Here is a 16175-nt window from a genome sequence, read left to right as displayed (position 1 = left end):
AGGACCTTTGTGTAGCAATCAATTTGAGAAGTCTGATCTTACACCAAAGCAGAGGGTAAAGTATCTTGTATCCGGCCATGCTGACAGATGTGGTAGCAGAAAGAGCCTACCCCTCAGACTCGCATATTAGCAAGTTCAGAGAGGCAATGCACTTATTCCTGTCTCAATAGGAAGAACCAGCTCGGCAGTGGCAAGTCATTCTTGGTCACCCGTCATCCTTGCAGAAGCTGGTCCCTCATGAGCAGCTTCACCTTAGTTCTGTTCAGTGGAGAATGAAGGAGTTTTGGCCTCCCATTGGGGACTCCCCATTCTTCCTGATTCCTTTCTCGGAGGAAGGAAGGACTTATCCTGTTGGTTAGACGACAGGAATATTGTAATGGTAGTGCCATTAGGCACTCCCAATCCCGAGATGCTTCTATTTTTGGATACATCAACCGTGAGAGAAGATGCACACCTGGGAGAGTTGTTGGTTTCAGGTGTGTGGAACCTGACCTTCATACACCTTCACATCAATATTCTGGCCCTGAAGATGGCATTTTTGGCTGTACAAGAGGTTCAGGATCCAGTGATGGGGAACTTCATGGTGTTTATATCAATAATACCACTGTACAGTATTGGCATAGGTCAACAAGCAAGTGAATTGCTTTCCCTTCAGCTCCACATGTTGGTGGTGCAGGTTCACGAGTGGGTGGCAGCACATTCAGTAGATCTGTCAGCCAGGTAAATCCTGGGGAACCAGAACAGAGCAGCAGACGAGCTTAGTTGCCAGTGTTAGCAGATAGGGACAGAATGGTCCCTACACCCAAGACATTGCAGAAAGATTGTTATATTTTGGGGGGCTTATCAGTTATAGGCTTCTTTGTAACCTGGCACAATGGAAAGCTCCTGGTGTTCTGTTCTGGATACTTTTGTAAAGCTTCAGCAGCTGTGTACTAGGGGAAATGGGTCGTCTTCTGTTGTTGGTGTCGTTGATGGGGTATCTCTGTGGTCGAATCTCCTCTTCAGCAGGTCGCAGGCTTTCTTGTCTTTCTTCGCTGAGAGATTCTCTTCGTCACAGCTGTCAGGAGCTACAGAGCTGCCCTTGGACTCATCCTTTGCTTAAAGGGTGTTGATTTCTCTTTCTTGTGGAGATCTCCATGCTGTTGAGAAGCTTCAAACAGTTTTGACCTCCCAGGGAATTCAGTCCCCCTGAGTGGGATGTGACTCTTGCCCTATGGAGCCTGACTTGTGCACCCTAGCCTTTACAAGAGTCGTCAGATAGGGATCTGACTTGGCATTGGCAAAGAGAGTTGGTGAACATCATGGACTTTCTTTCGATGTTAAACACTTGAAGGAACAAGGATCTGTCATGCTCTAGTTTGTCCCAGGATTCGTAGCGAAGACTCAGAATCCGTCGGTCCCTGACACCAGATTCAAGTTCTGTTTTATCCCCTTCCTAGAGGACTTTGCTGGCAGTGATCAAGACAATATGCTACTGTGTCCAGTTGGAGTGTTGTGGCGCTATCTAGAGAGGTTTCAATATCTCTGTCCTCAATGTAGAATAGACTCTTTGTTAGTACTGGCTCGACCAAGGAAGAGGTGTCAAAGAAAATGGTTTCTTTCTGGATTCGTGAGGAAATCAAGGGAGCACACTCTACTTCTGATGTGGTACATAGGAGTACTTTCTGAGTAAGAGCTTAGAAGGCATTGGTCTGTCCCTTGCATTCTGGAAGAACCTGTCGGTTCCAATAGTGCTAAGGGTAGGAGTGTGTTCATGAAAAACCACATTCACAACCCTCTACCTTCGGACGTTGCCATGGGTCCATGGACACCTTCTCCTTCCTGTGGTGGCTGCTCAACAAGTTGTGTAGCTCACCCAGCTCCCCTAGAGGGACAGGTAGCATGTCGCCTAAGGTGTTCAGTTACAAAGAGAGAGTGTGAGGGACTGGCCTCCTCCTCCCTTTCTCTTTTCATACCCTTCCTCGCCTGTAGGACAGCGGGAAGGTTGGCAAATCATTACATGCTGCGATGCAGGTGAGCTACATAACTAAGTACTGCACCCTGTCTATAATCTAGAAGTCTGTAGACTAATAGATGCATGTCCATTCCCTCTTTCTAGCAAAGGGAGAGAGGGGCTGACAATAAAGCAAAACACTATAGGTTTATCCAAAACCTTTTTGAATCTATGAAGCTTACATTACATGCCCATTAATTTGAAAGGCCCAGAAGGCTGACCGGACTCCTTCCTCTGCTCTACATGACCGGGAAGGAGGCCCAGGTGAATTGAGGTACCAGTCAGTTCAGAGATTTACTGAGAATCCTTTCATCAAGAAATAAGTTTCCATATCTAACGACTACATTTAATTTGCCTTCTATATATTTGAGATTTGCATCGAAGTCCCTGATAGTTAAGAACCATTGAGCTCTTTTGGGCGACAAATCGGGTTTATTAAAAAGATCCAATAATGGCTTGTGGTCTGTAAGGACTTCTTTATTCACCATCAGTAGCATTTTAAAATTAATCTAACTTGATACTATTGCAAAGGCTTCTTTATCTATGATAGCCATTAATCTTTCATTGCTGCCCTTTGTCCTAAATTTCCTGCTATAAAAAGCAATGGGATTGAACCTCCTATCAAATTTTTCCATAAGGCAAGCACCTATACCCTCCTGACTGGCATCAGTCACTAATATGAACAGTTTGCTGAAATCTGGAAATTTCAGAACTCGGGGAGTCATTAATGCGTCCTTAAGTTTTTGAAAACTTACTTGTTGCGGTTCTCCCCAATGAAATTGAATGTCTTCCCATAATGCATCTGTTAGAGGAGCTGCTATGTTAGAAAATCCTTTCACAAACCTACGAAAAACTCATGTCATCCCTAGGAATGACTTAATTTCTTTCTTTGATTTCGGGGTACGAAAATCTGATATTGCTTTGACTTTATCGTCATTTACTCTAACCCCTTCCTTAGATATGACATGACCTAAATATGTGATTTGCTTCTTCAAAAAGGAACACTTAGCTAGCTTAATTTTCAATCCTGCAAGCCTAAGTCTCCTAAGTACTTCCTTAAGCACTACTAGGTGTTGCACGATCGAGTCTGTTGCAATTAATATATCATCCATGTACACAAAAACCGAACGGCATCCACATAAATTCATAGTGTCCCGTGGGCACTGAAAAGGCCGTATATTCCTTACTATTTTCACTAAGATGGACCTGCAAAAAACCCTGTGCTAAATCAATTGAGCTGTTAATATTATGTCCCCCAATTTCTACAAAAACATCTGGTATGCATGCGACTGGGTAACGCTCAGGAATTGTCTTTTCATTCAAATGTCTAAAGTCGACGCATACTCGGTCAGACCCGTCGTTCTTAGGCACTGCTAACAGGAAAGTTGTATGGAGATGCACTAGGAATAAAGATTCCTTCCTCTTCCCATTTACTGACCTCTTTTACTACCTGTTCTCTGATTTTGAAAGGTATGCGGTATACAGGAATAAAAATGGGTTTTATACCTTCGTCTAAGTTTACCTTATGTTCTAACACATTAGTCAATCCCAGTTTATCCCCTCGTAAAGCTACCATGTCCCCAAATTCTGCCAAGAGCTCGCTTACCGCTTCTATATGCTCTTTATAATCTGCATTACCTAATGTTCTCTAAATATTTTCTTTCTTGATTGCATTTCTGCCTCTGAAAACTCAGTTTTCCCCTTTACAATAGCTACTGAACCACTGACATTACTCCAATCTTGGAGGTCTACCACGTATGTATTCTTCTGGTATTTCTTAACTGCATCATTACAGCTCAGTAATTCTACACATGTAACACCAGTCTTTGATACACTGTTCACTGATGCAATGCTAATAACCCCTCTTAGTTTCTCGCTGCCCTCAATTATGCATACTTCCGTGGGGTTTTTCACTTCCCTCAGTTTGACTTTTACCATAGTCTTTGAACCTGGCATTAAAATAACATCCTCTGATAAAACACATTTATATTTGTGGTTAGTACCTCTCTGCTCCAAAATCCCATAAATATCACCGCCTGTGGTTCTCATTGCATCCACCAAGACACCATTGTCAGTATCAGTAATAATATCAGTATTAGTATCAGCTTCACTATCCATAACGCCATTATTACCACCGTGGCCGTCAATATCCCATTTATCATTACCAACATCACCGCTGTTATTTCCTGTATCATTAGTGTGGGTTTTGGTATCACCACTCCCCATATCCCTGGTATCATTACCATTAGCACTCCCAAAAGCACCCTTGTTTTCAGTATTCCCCATATCCTCTGTTCTATTAACATTCTATCACCCAAGGTAAATCATATTCTAACAAAACCCAGGGTGTTTAATCTATGGGCTTGCACATCACACACCGTCTCTGTTGAGGGTTTCAAAGGGTAATGGGAGAACATGGATTGATACAGAATATGGTCCATTAAATTCACAGACGCGCCTGTGTCTATAAAGATTGTGATATCCACATCCTCCACTGTTCCATATACTATCGGCCTGGGCTCTGGGGCGTCCCCCATGAGACCACAATGGCACGTACAAATCATCTGTACCCTTTTTGTTGATTGGCTTTCCAAAAATTTTGACGATCCCTTTGCCCTTTTAAGTGACCTGCCTGGGAAGTTCTCGTATTGTAACTCCCAAATTTCTGAGGTGTAGGTATCGCATCTCTCCGTATCTGAGACGGACAAGCCTGCCAACAGTGATCCACACTTTTACACATTCCACAATATTTGACTCTACATACTTTCTTTGTGTGCCCTGGTTTATTACAATTGTAGCAACGCTACTGCTATTACCTTTGATCGATCCATCCTCTCTTATATTCAACTTTTGCACACAAATGCGGAGAAGGAAAATCTAAGTCTCTTTGTATCATATTTCTAGGACAGGTTCCATTAAAAAAGTATTATCCACTATGGGACATTTGGACATATGTTTCTGAATTTGGGCATACATTAGTTCCTCGTCTGATGTACTAGGCTCGGCCTTTGATTTGTTAATAAGATATGTTCAAGCTAAGAAGGTTTACAGATGTGAGGTGGTGGGCGTCAATATTAACTGCTAATCTATTGTTGCATTGTTGCCTCAGGAATGTTTTGATGCTGTGTCTGGACAATGTTTGGTTAGATTGTATTAATGTTTGGATAAAACTATCAAATGCACACTTTGCCCTAAGACCTTTATGGGAACCTGAATTGAATTTGATTTATTATTTTGTTGATTCAGTTCTGACATTATGTTTCCTAACTCTGTGTTGCATTGTTTGATTTCAGATTCTCCCTCAGAAGAACCTTCCTTCCTTCGTCAGTTTTGATTAGCATCAGGATTTTGCTAAATGCATGTTGTTTAATGGTACTACATGGAACATTACCAATAGCAACTCTTAAGCATATGAGACAACAGTGAATTACTGTATGCGTATTTAACAAATTTAAACAACAAGTAAAATTTGTGTTGAATATTAGGTTCATACATCAGCAGTGAAATCTGTTTGTAGTCCTTCAAGATATTGTACTTAACTTTTTAACAGATTTATTCAGTAATTATTTGTAAACAATTTTATGTTAAGAGTTGTGAATTGAACACATTGTCATTACAGAACAGGACAGGACATAAGGCTAAAATGAATCCAAAACATTCTTTAGAATTTCCTTTGAAAAGTGAAAGTGAAGGTGCATTATCACAACCTTCCAAAAATCAAGAAAACATCAACATGGCTGCCTTTAGTGGAACCAGTGATGGAGACTTTTTGTCTCTGGATCCATTGATGGACATCAAAATAGAGCCAGAGGAATTCTGTGAGTCTAATGAAGATGATGAATATTCATATGAAATGAATTCAATAGTGAATGAAAAACATCAACAAACTTGCAAAAAGGATGTAAAACAAGAAAGAAGGGTCCGTGACAATGGAGAGAAGCCTTTCATATCCAATGACTGTGAGAAAGCAATTTACAAGAAAGTTAATCTTACAAAAAATATCACAAATCCTACCAGAGAGAAATTCATATGCAATGACTGTGGGAAAGCATTTTCCTTGAAACGTAATCTTATAGTTCATATGAAAATCCATACTAGAAAGAAGCCATTTATGTGCAAGGAATGTGGGAAAGCATTTTCCCATAAACTAAGTCTTAAAGTTCATATGAGATTACATACTGGAGAAAAGCCATTCATTTGCAAGGAATGTGGGAAAGCATTTTCCCATAAACTAAGTCTTAAAGTTCATATGAGATTGCATACTGGAGAAAAGCCATTCATTTGCAAGGAATGTGGGAAACCATTTTCCCAGAAACCACATCTTACAATTCATATGAGAACCCACACTGGAGAGAAGCCATTCGTGTGCAAGGAATGTGGGAAAGCATTTCCCAGGAAAGATCGTCTTACAATTCATATGAGAATCCACACTGGAGAAAATCCATTCTTATGCAACGAATGTGGAAAAGCATTTTCCCAGAAACAAAGTCTTAAACTTCATATGAGATTACATACTGGAGAAAAACCATTCATTTGCAAAGAATGTGGAAAAGCATTTTCCCAGAAACAAAGTCTTAAACTTCATATGAGATTACATACTGGAGAAAAACCATTCATTTGCAAGGAATGTGGAAAAGCATTTTCCCATGAACTAAGTCTTAAAGTTCATATGAGAATACATACTGGAGAAAAACCATTCATTTGCAAGGAATGTGGGAAGGCATTTTCCCAGAAACCACATCTTACAATGCATATGAGAACCCACACTGGAGAGAAGCCATTCGTGTGCAAGGAATGTTGGGAGAGCATTTCCGAAAGATAGTCTTACAATCATATGAGAAATCCCACACTGGGAGAATCCATTCATTTGCAAGGAATGTGGGAAAGCATTTCCCAGAAACAAAGTCTTAACCGTTCATATGAGATTACATACTGGAGAAAAAAGGCCATTCATTTGCAAGAAATGTGGGAAAGCATTTTCCCATGAACTAAGTCTTAAAGTTTCATAGAATTCATACTGAAAAAAGCCATTCATTTGCAAGGAATGTTGGGAAAGCATTTTTCCCAAAACAAAGTCTTAAAAGTTCATATGAATTACATACTGGAGAAAGCCTTCATTTGCAAGGAATGTGGGAAAGCATTTTCCCATAAACTAAGTCCTTGAAACTCACCTATGAGATACATTACTGGAGAGACGCCATTCATTTGCAAGGAATGTGGGAAAGCATTTTCCAGAAACAAAGTCTTAAAGTTCATATGAGATTACATACTGGAGAAAAAGCTCATTCATTTGCAAAAGAATGTGGGAAAGCCATTTATTTGCAAGAATGTGGGAAAGCATTTTCCCATGAACTAAGTCTTAAAGTTCATATGAGATTACATACTGGAGAAAAGCCATTCATTTGCAAGGAATGTGGGAAAGCATTTTCCCACAAACCACATCTTACAATTCATATGAGAACCCACACTGGAGAGAAGCCATTCTTGTGCAAAGAATGTGGGAAAGCATTTCCCAGGAAAGATCATCTTACAATTCATAAGAGAATCCACACTGGAGAGAATCCATTCATATGCAACGAATGTGGAAAAGCATTTTCCCAGAAACAAAGTCTTAAACTTCATATAAGATTACATACTGGAGAAAAGCCATTCATTTGCAAGGAATGTGATAAAGCATTTTCCCAGAAACAAAGTCTTAAAGTTCATATGAGATTACATACTGGAGAAAAGCCATTCATTTGCAAGGAATGTGGGAAAGCATTTTCCCATGAACTAAGTCTTAAAGTTCATATGAGATTACATACTGGAGAAAAGCCATTCATTTGCAAGGAATGTGGGAAAGCATTTTCCCAGAAACCACATCTTACAATGCATATGAGAACCCACACTGGAGAGAAGCCATTCGTGTGCAAGGAATGTGGGAGAGCATTTCCCAGGAAAGATAGTCTTACAATTCATATGAGAATCCACACTGGAGAGAATCCATTCATTTGCAAGGAATGTGGGAAAGCATTTTCCCAGAAACAAAGTCTTAAACTTCATATGAGATTACATACTGGAGAAAAGCCATTCATTTGCAAGGAATGTTGATAAAGCATTTCCCAGAAAACAAAGTCTTAAAGTTCATATGAGATTACATACTGGAGAAAAGCCATTCATTTGCAAGGAATGTGGGAAAGCATTTTCCCATGAACTAAGTCTTAAAGTTCATATGAGATTACATACTGGAGAAAAGCCATTCATTTGCAAGGAATGTGGGAAAGCATTTTCCCAGAAACCACATCTTACAATGCATATGAGAACCCACACTGGAGAGAAGCCATTCGTGTGCAAGGAATGTGGGAGAGCATTTCCCAGGAAAGATAGTCTTACAATTCATATGAGAATCCACACTGGAGAGAATCCATTCATTTGCAAGGAATGTGGGAAAGCATTTTCCCAGAAACAAAGTCTTAAACTTCATATGAGATTACATACTGGAGAAAAGCCATTCATTTGCAAGGAATGTGGGAAAGCATTTTCCCATGAACTAAGTCTTAAAGTTCATATGAGATTACATACTGGGAGAAAAAGCCATTCATTTGCAAGGATGTGGGAAAGCATTTTCCAGAAAAACCACATCTTACAATGCATATGAGAACCCCACACTGGAGAGAACCATTCGTGTGCAAGGAAATGTGGGGAGGAGGCAATTTCCCAGAAAGATAAGTCTTGAGAATGGAGGAATCCACAATTTGTGGGAGAGCAAATCCCAGGAAAGATAGTTCATTTGCAGGAATGTGGGAAAGCATTTTTCCCAGAACAAAGTCTTTTAAAGTTCATAGAGATTAATTTACTGGAGAAAAGCCATTCTTTGCAAGGAATTGGGTGGGAAATTCCCATTTTGAAAACCTAATCTTTAAGTTCCATATTGAGAATTACACTGGAGAAAGCCATTCGTTTGCAAGGAATGTGGGAAGCATTTTCCCAGGAAAGATATCTTAACAATTCTATGAGAACCCACACTGGACGACGAAGCCATTTCGTGTGCAAGGAATGTGGGAGAGCATTTCCCAGGAAAGATAGTCTTACAATTCATATGAGAACCCACACTGGAGAGAATTCATTCATTTGCAACGAATGTGGAAAACCATTTTCCCAGACTACAAAACTTAAACTTCATATGAGATTACATACTGAAGAGAAAAAGAAACAATATGATAAAATAACAAGTTAAGGCAGAGATTTTTCAAATGACCAACTATATGACAGATCAATATCACTTAAAAAATCTGCTCAAAAAATAAGGAAAATAAAGAATAATACAGAATAGGGGATGAACAATTGAGTGGAAAATTGTCACTAGTAAAGGCCCTAGCTGCACAAATGAGAAACAAATAACAGGAGATAAAAGCAAAACAGATAAATAGGCAGTTTGGAGAAAATCCAAAGATTGTTTATAGAAACATGAAAGAAACAGTGGAGGTACGAACACCACCAAGCAAGGAAGACCTAGAGAGATTTTGGAGGCCACTGTTTGAAGACCCTTGACAACACCAAGAGAATTCATGGATTGACACTATTAGGCAGAAGAACAGCCAGAAACAGCAAATGCCACCAGTAAGCTTTCATCACCAGAAAAAATAACAAAACTAAAAGAATATAATTCATTTTCAAGAAACCCCACACAAGAATAGGCAAGCTCTAAAATTTCTGGCTTAAAAAGATCACAGCACTACACCACACTTTAAGGTTGCAAGCTTTTTAGCCTTTTCAAGAATAGTGAAAGGAGAAGAATCACCAGAGTGGCTCACAACCAATCTTCTCCCTAAGAGCTCTGAGACTCAGCTCCCTAACAAATATAGGGTCATCTGCTGTCTATGACCAACCTACAAATGGGTCACAGGAGTCATAGCAGACGGGATATATGAAATACAAGAAAATGAGAGAAAAGACAGAGAAAGAATACATCAGCTGCTGAAAGAAGATACGTAAGTCATAATTAACATCAAAGAACAAGATCACTGCCACAAACCAGCTGGTAATACCACTGGTGACATATAGTTTTGGCATTGTAGACTGGACACAAGGAGAGTTAGACAGGATGGATATTAAAACCAGGAAGATTCTCACCCTACACAAAGTCACATACAGACACCAGTGTGTGGACAGAATATATCTTCCTCACAGAGAAGGTGGATTAGGCCTGACTGAGATCAACCAGGCCTACAGAGCAACAATAGTAAGTATAGGGCAGTACTTGAAAAGCTCTGAGGACGAAAACATCAAAAAGGTTGCCCAACACCATAATGGAGCCCTGAGCCAACTAACATCAATAACAAAACAGGCTAAGAGCTTTGCAGGAGATCTGATAGAAGACCGAGGGTACTGAACAGACTCCAGCAAAAACGATAGCCATGAAGACCAAGCAGAAATACAGTCACAGAGAGGAGAGACTTCGAATGGAAAGGTAGAAAGACAATGGTAGAGCGGTAGAGCAGGAAGATTTCAAGAAATGGAAAAAAGTTTCATAGACAACAAAGAGTCACTCAGCTGTATAAGAAATGGAGATCTAGGTTATGATGGAGAAAGACTGATAATAGGAGCACAAGATCAAGGCTTCCTAACAAAGAGCTTCAAGAAAATGCCAAGCATATCAGCAAATGATCCATGTAGGATTTTTCAAGCAGTGATTGAGTGTTAGTCATCTGATATCAGCCTGCAAGACTGCTTGCAGATGGTCACTACACAGCCCACCACAACAAAATGTGTAAAGTATACAGAACTGAAGTAAAAGGAAAAGTATAGGAGCATGAACCAGATCCAGTCACCTCCAATAGGGCTGTTGCCATCTTTTATGACAAGGAAATTCCAACAGGAAGATATGTGTATAGAAGGAGGTGCTATAAGACCTGATGTTGTGATCTGGGACAAGGAATAAACAGCAAAGATTATAGATGTGACAGTACCCAGTGACTTTGGCCTCAATAGAGCTGAAAGGCATAAAATAACAAAATACCAAGACCTGAAGAATGACCTGAAAAGCACATGGGAACTGAAGGAAATAGAAAAAAATACCTTTAGTGGTAGGAGCAATAGGACTTATAAAGAAAAATCTGAGAAAATATCTTCAAGGTATACGAAATTACCCAGTATAAATGAGGTGTAAATTGCTGCCCTCAAAGCAATGGTAAACACCGAGAAACTAGCCCAGCCATAGACCCCAGGCTGGGGTCCATTGCACCCCTGATATAAATTGAAAATTAAGAATAACATAAGCAAAAGAGAAACCTTATAGTTGCTCTTTATGTCAAAGAAGTTTTTCTCAAACAAGTCCTCTCAATAGAAAAGATAATTCACACTAGACACGGCGTCAATAACCTCGTCGTTGCGACGCCAGTAAGAATTAATAAATCAATCAAATCACACTAGACAGAAGCTGTTTACTTGATCTTTGTCCAAGTAGTTTTTATTACATGATTTTATTTAACTTGACTCCTGCGTCTGTTTTGAATGAAGGTGTCTCAAAAGTCATATCCTGTATCTGCACTTGGTTTCCAAGAAGTCTTTTTTTATTAGGGTTTTTCATTAGATTCATCTTAGAATGAATGTGTTAACTCAGTAGAAATACGATGTTGAAACAGTTTTTCTCTTGTAGACTCATAACATATGTGAGCACACATGGAGGATAGATATTATTCTTTTACACTGCATGTTGTACTTTTGTCTTCTATTCTGCAAATCATAGTCATTGGTTCTGAATGCCAGACTGTTTTTCAGGTGTCAAAATGCCCAAGCAAAGTCACTCATAAGCGAGGATGTTCAGTTGTACTGACAGATTTGTTAATGTTTTGCACCCCAAAGTAAGTTGCACTTGATGTAGAGATAATTATTGTGAACTTGTCTGCAAAATCTATAGAAAAAAAGGCAACAGCAACCTAAGGGACGATAAAAAGAAAAACCATATTTATATTTTTATGATCCAAATCATGACCATCATCATTGCTGTTACTCAAAGAAGAGAAGGAGAATCTGGAGGAGGGTCTCACTGAAAATGCAGATGAAGGTTCTTCATTTGCAGTCTTTATTAGAAGTCAAGGCAGAGCCAAAGTATTTTGGCCAGAGTGAATTTGATGCAAAATGGTTGTGTAACCTTTATGCAAAGGTAAAATAAATGACTTTGTTTTTTTCTTACAATTGTTCTCAATGATCACTATACAGTGCTAGGTTAAGAATTTCCCTTTCTCTTCTCCACTTTTCTTGTTCCTGTGTATGCTTGAATATTTCCATGAAATGTTATTCTTAGTGGAAATAGAAAGGATTGGTATCTTCATTAAACTACAATGAAATTTAGGTGCAGTTTTATTTGATTATTTTAAATATTTTCTTGGTTTTAATCTTCTACAAAGAATGTGCTACAGCATTTGTAAGTAAATCCTATGCTTTGTATCTCAGCTCACTAAATACTACAGTGGACTGTTTAATATTTGGTTTTAGATTAACCAGTCTGAAGTGTTGAAAAGACTAGACTAGTTATGCAAATGACTAAAATGATGTGTTATTCTGATTAGATTAAACCTCTTTTTTATTTTATTTCATTGCATAAACTTTGAAAATATGAAAATATTGATAGATAAGAAAAATTTTGTATACATAAATAAGATTTTTCATTTGACCCTGTTAAAACTTAAATAATATCAGAATAATATTCTACACTGCCAAAAGTGAATGAATGCACCATGATGTGGTCTGAATGCACCGAGTATCTGGTCCCAGTGCACCTCTTCCCAACTGAAGTGCGTCTTTCCTTGTGGTCCCAATGCACCAACTTCATTCACATAACAGCTGCCCTTTGGCGAACTGTATAGATGACTATATTCACTTTGCAGGATTATTTTCTTTGATAAAGTGAATCAGTTTAAAAAGTCTGAATAAAAACAGAATATTACAAAAGCAACAAACACGAGCAAATCCTTAGGAGGCTATAGGGATGATATCATATACTGCCATTTCGTTGGTATTTGAATCATATGAGACCCAATGACTGACTGGGTTCTGTCAGTCTGAAGGATAATAAGTCGGTTTGGCCCCGAAAGAATTCCTGAAACCATAGCCATGCCATGCTGGAGAATTTTGGCTGACTTGCAACCTTGTCGTATTGCAACGACATTGCAATATATTGCCATTTCTCACGTATTTCAGTGGTCAGAATGTCAGCACACTGAATTCTATCCAGTGTCAAGGGAAAAAACCCAAGGCTATATATATGCATATATATAAATAAATATATATATATATATATATATATATATATATATTATATTATATATATATATTATATATATATATATATGATATTTATATATATATATAGAGAGAGAGAGAGATATAGAGAGAGAGAGAGAGAGAGAGAGATCCTATTCCATTATATATTCCAAGCGTCACCGGCTATCAAACAGACCCTAAGTGAGAGAGAGAGAGAGATAGAGAGAGAGAGAGAGAGAGAGAGAGAGAGAGAGAGAGAGAGATACCTATTCCATTATATTATTCCAAGGCGTCACACGGCTATCAAACAGACCTAAGGGAGAGAGAGAGAGAGAGAGGCAGCAACTACATCCCGCTATTTCAAGCTTTTAAACTCCACATATAGCAGGAACCAGCAGTCACCCAGTCATGCTCAATCTCTCTGTATTCTATTCCTCATTCAGTTCAAAATGATGATTTTTCCTGTCCACTACTCATAATTACCTCATGCAAAGGATACTATAAAAAGCTTCAGGCTGCGCTTGCTGCAAGACTTAGACTACAAACCCTGTGATTAAAGGAAAAATCACTGGTACATTCATTGAAACATAAAAAAGAAAACGAAAAAATAGTACGAACAAAGCCAATGCCATTCTCTGAATCTCCCTTGCCGGAAAAAACGGGAGAGAGAGAGAGAGAGATTTGCATGCTAATATCTAACTGCAAGTCTTGTTAATGTATAGTCACACGAGAGAGAGAGAGAGAGAGAGAGAGAGAGAGAGAGAGTTGCAAGGAGTCTCTGTACAAATAATAAATTTTCAAGTATAGTCTTGCACGAAATATCTGTACCTAACAATGGAAACCCATTACTTCATAAAGTCTAAAAACATACTTAAAGAGAGAGAGAGAGAGAGAGAGAGAGAGAGAGAGAATATTGCAGAAAACGTACAAAGTATACTACATACGTTCATGCAACCCCCCAAAACGCGAACGTTGACCCCGAAAACTGATGACAAACTCATCCCCTCCCACCCCCCTTCGCTAACCGACAAATACTTCCGCCGCCCACCCACCCCTCTCTATACTCACCCCCCCCCCCCCCCCACCCCGATGGAAAGGGACGGATATGTTTTTGTGAAGGCTTGTGGAGGCTGAAGAAGGCAGCGTGTTTGGGACGGGAGAGAGAGAGAGAGAGCGAGAGAGAGAGAGAGAGCGAGAGAGAGAGAGAGAGGGGGTTGTTGTTGCATATGGGCTAAACTGACATGAAGTGCCCGTAAAGTACTGTTCCAAGTCCATTGACTCATATTTTAAAATATTCTTCATAAATTACCTACAAGATAATTTTACCTTTGAATGGTTTTCAGATACAGATACCAAAAGAAACTACTTCCCTATGAAACAAATTATGATTTTCTTAGTTTATAGCCTTTCTTATGTGGACTGTTCCAAGCTAAGTCTGAAGGTGCTGCTCTTGGAAGAACATTAATTGTTTCGAAACAAGCACCCAGTGGCGTCTGTGTGTGTGTGTGTGTGTGTGTGTGTGTGTGTGTGTGAGAGAGAGAGAGAGAGGATCCTTCACAAGGTATATCATTTGAAACGAGTAGGTAGTACCCAAGATACTTCCACTTATGTATGAACTGAAACTTGACGAAACAAATACTTAAGTAAAGGAAGACTCCGAGAGAAAAAAAAAAAAAAAAAAACAGACCTATAAAATGAAGAGGCAATCTTCGTTAATAAGGACATTTCGAGAATTCTAAATATTTACAAACGATTCCTTCAGCCCCAGTGAGGTTAAAACGCTCGTCATGGCACTAACTCTCTCTCTCTCTCTCTCTCTCTCTCTCTCCTCTCTCTCTCTCTCTCTCTCTCTCTCTCTCAACGTTACTTCAGATAATTTTTTCTATAAATATAAAACGGGAGACAAAATGTGCTTAAAAATGTCTCTGCTAATAGCATGATTAATTGAGTCCCTATCAATCCTGGCTAATAGTAGCTACTATCTAGACGAGACTCGACCACGCTGGCATGAAAAAAAGTCCTATTATCAATATGATGAAAAATCAACTGATATCTTTCACTTACGTCCAATCATCTAGATAAACAAAATACAAAGGTATTGAATTGTTAAAACCAATTTTTTAACCGTTTAAACCTCACCTCAGACGAAGACTTGATGTGGTGGAAATAGGCGTTGTTGTTATGCCGCCAAGAGCGGTTCAAATCAAACTGTATTACGTACTAAGTAGTAAGCTCTTCCATCCAGACTGTATGAAACGACACCAGTCATGATGATTCATGGGAAAAATATTCCAAGAAAATAGATGACGACGCATCATCGTCTTGTCTACTTGGTCTCTTGGTTCCTCCTTCCTTTCATAAACGGAAAATGGACAGTTTTCGTTTAAATATTACCTATGCTCCTCTTCTTATATGACAAAGCCGCCTGCCGTGACAGTAGTAACCGATTTCGTCAAATATGAAAACACTGAATGATGATGATGCTGCTGCAGCGGCGGTTTTCTTGACCACCTTATCGTATAGATGATTCAAAATTATCGTTTTTTCACCAAAATTATCGCAAAATATATCGTATGCATGTGAAAAATTATCGGTATCTCTGTTATCACTACACTATACTCTACAGTAAACCAACAACAATTTTTCTTGATATCAAAATAAATCCATGTATATCTTTTCATATTTATTTTATAATGGTAAGGCAAAAATAGTATAAATCAAACTCCTTAGCTCTTATTATGAAAAAAAAAACAATGTGATATTTTACAGAGAATAAACATAGATTCCCATTCCCTGTCCTTGTACCACTACTGACGATGTGTGTGAACTTGAACTCAAACTCAATCCTGATAGAAAATTTATAAAATTATATTATATATTATCTATAATATATATATATAATATCTATATAATATTATATATTAGATATATGCTTACT

The 16175-nt window shown here is 38.7% G+C and overlaps 2 protein-coding genes and 1 pseudogene across 2 annotated transcripts; 2 read left to right on the top strand and 1 right to left on the bottom strand.

Annotated features, from left to right (window-relative positions):
* Positions 1 to 16175, bottom strand: part of LOC135204727 (zinc finger protein OZF-like) — a 177097-nt pseudogene that overhangs the window by 145420 nt on the left and 15502 nt on the right.
* On the top strand, positions 5086 to 6815 carry LOC135204547 (gastrula zinc finger protein XlCGF8.2DB-like). Its single transcript, XM_064234710.1, has one exon. The coding sequence runs from the start codon at positions 5637 to 5639 to the stop codon at positions 6813 to 6815; it is 1179 nt and encodes a 392-aa protein (XP_064090780.1). The 5' UTR covers positions 5086 to 5636.
* LOC135204546 (gastrula zinc finger protein xLCGF3.1-like) lies at positions 7208 to 8083 on the top strand. The gene has a single exon (XM_064234709.1). The coding sequence runs from the start codon at positions 7208 to 7210 to the stop codon at positions 8081 to 8083; it is 876 nt and encodes a 291-aa protein (XP_064090779.1).

Source organism: Macrobrachium nipponense, chromosome 47, assembly GCF_015104395.2.
Source record: "Macrobrachium nipponense isolate FS-2020 chromosome 47, ASM1510439v2, whole genome shotgun sequence".
Lineage (NCBI taxonomy): Eukaryota > Metazoa > Arthropoda > Malacostraca > Decapoda > Palaemonidae > Macrobrachium > Macrobrachium nipponense.
Note: the sequence above shows the minus strand (reverse complement) of the source record. Positions and strands in the feature narration are given on the sequence as shown.

Bases quoted from the DNA above. Each gene is read 5' to 3' on its own strand.
- LOC135204547 (XM_064234710.1), top strand. From the start codon at position 5,637: ATGAATCCAAAACATTCTTTAGAATTTCCTTTGAAAAGTGAAAGTGAA.
- LOC135204546 (XM_064234709.1), top strand. From the start codon at position 7,208: ATGTGGGAAAGCATTTTCCAGAAACAAAGTCTTAAAGTTCATATGAGA.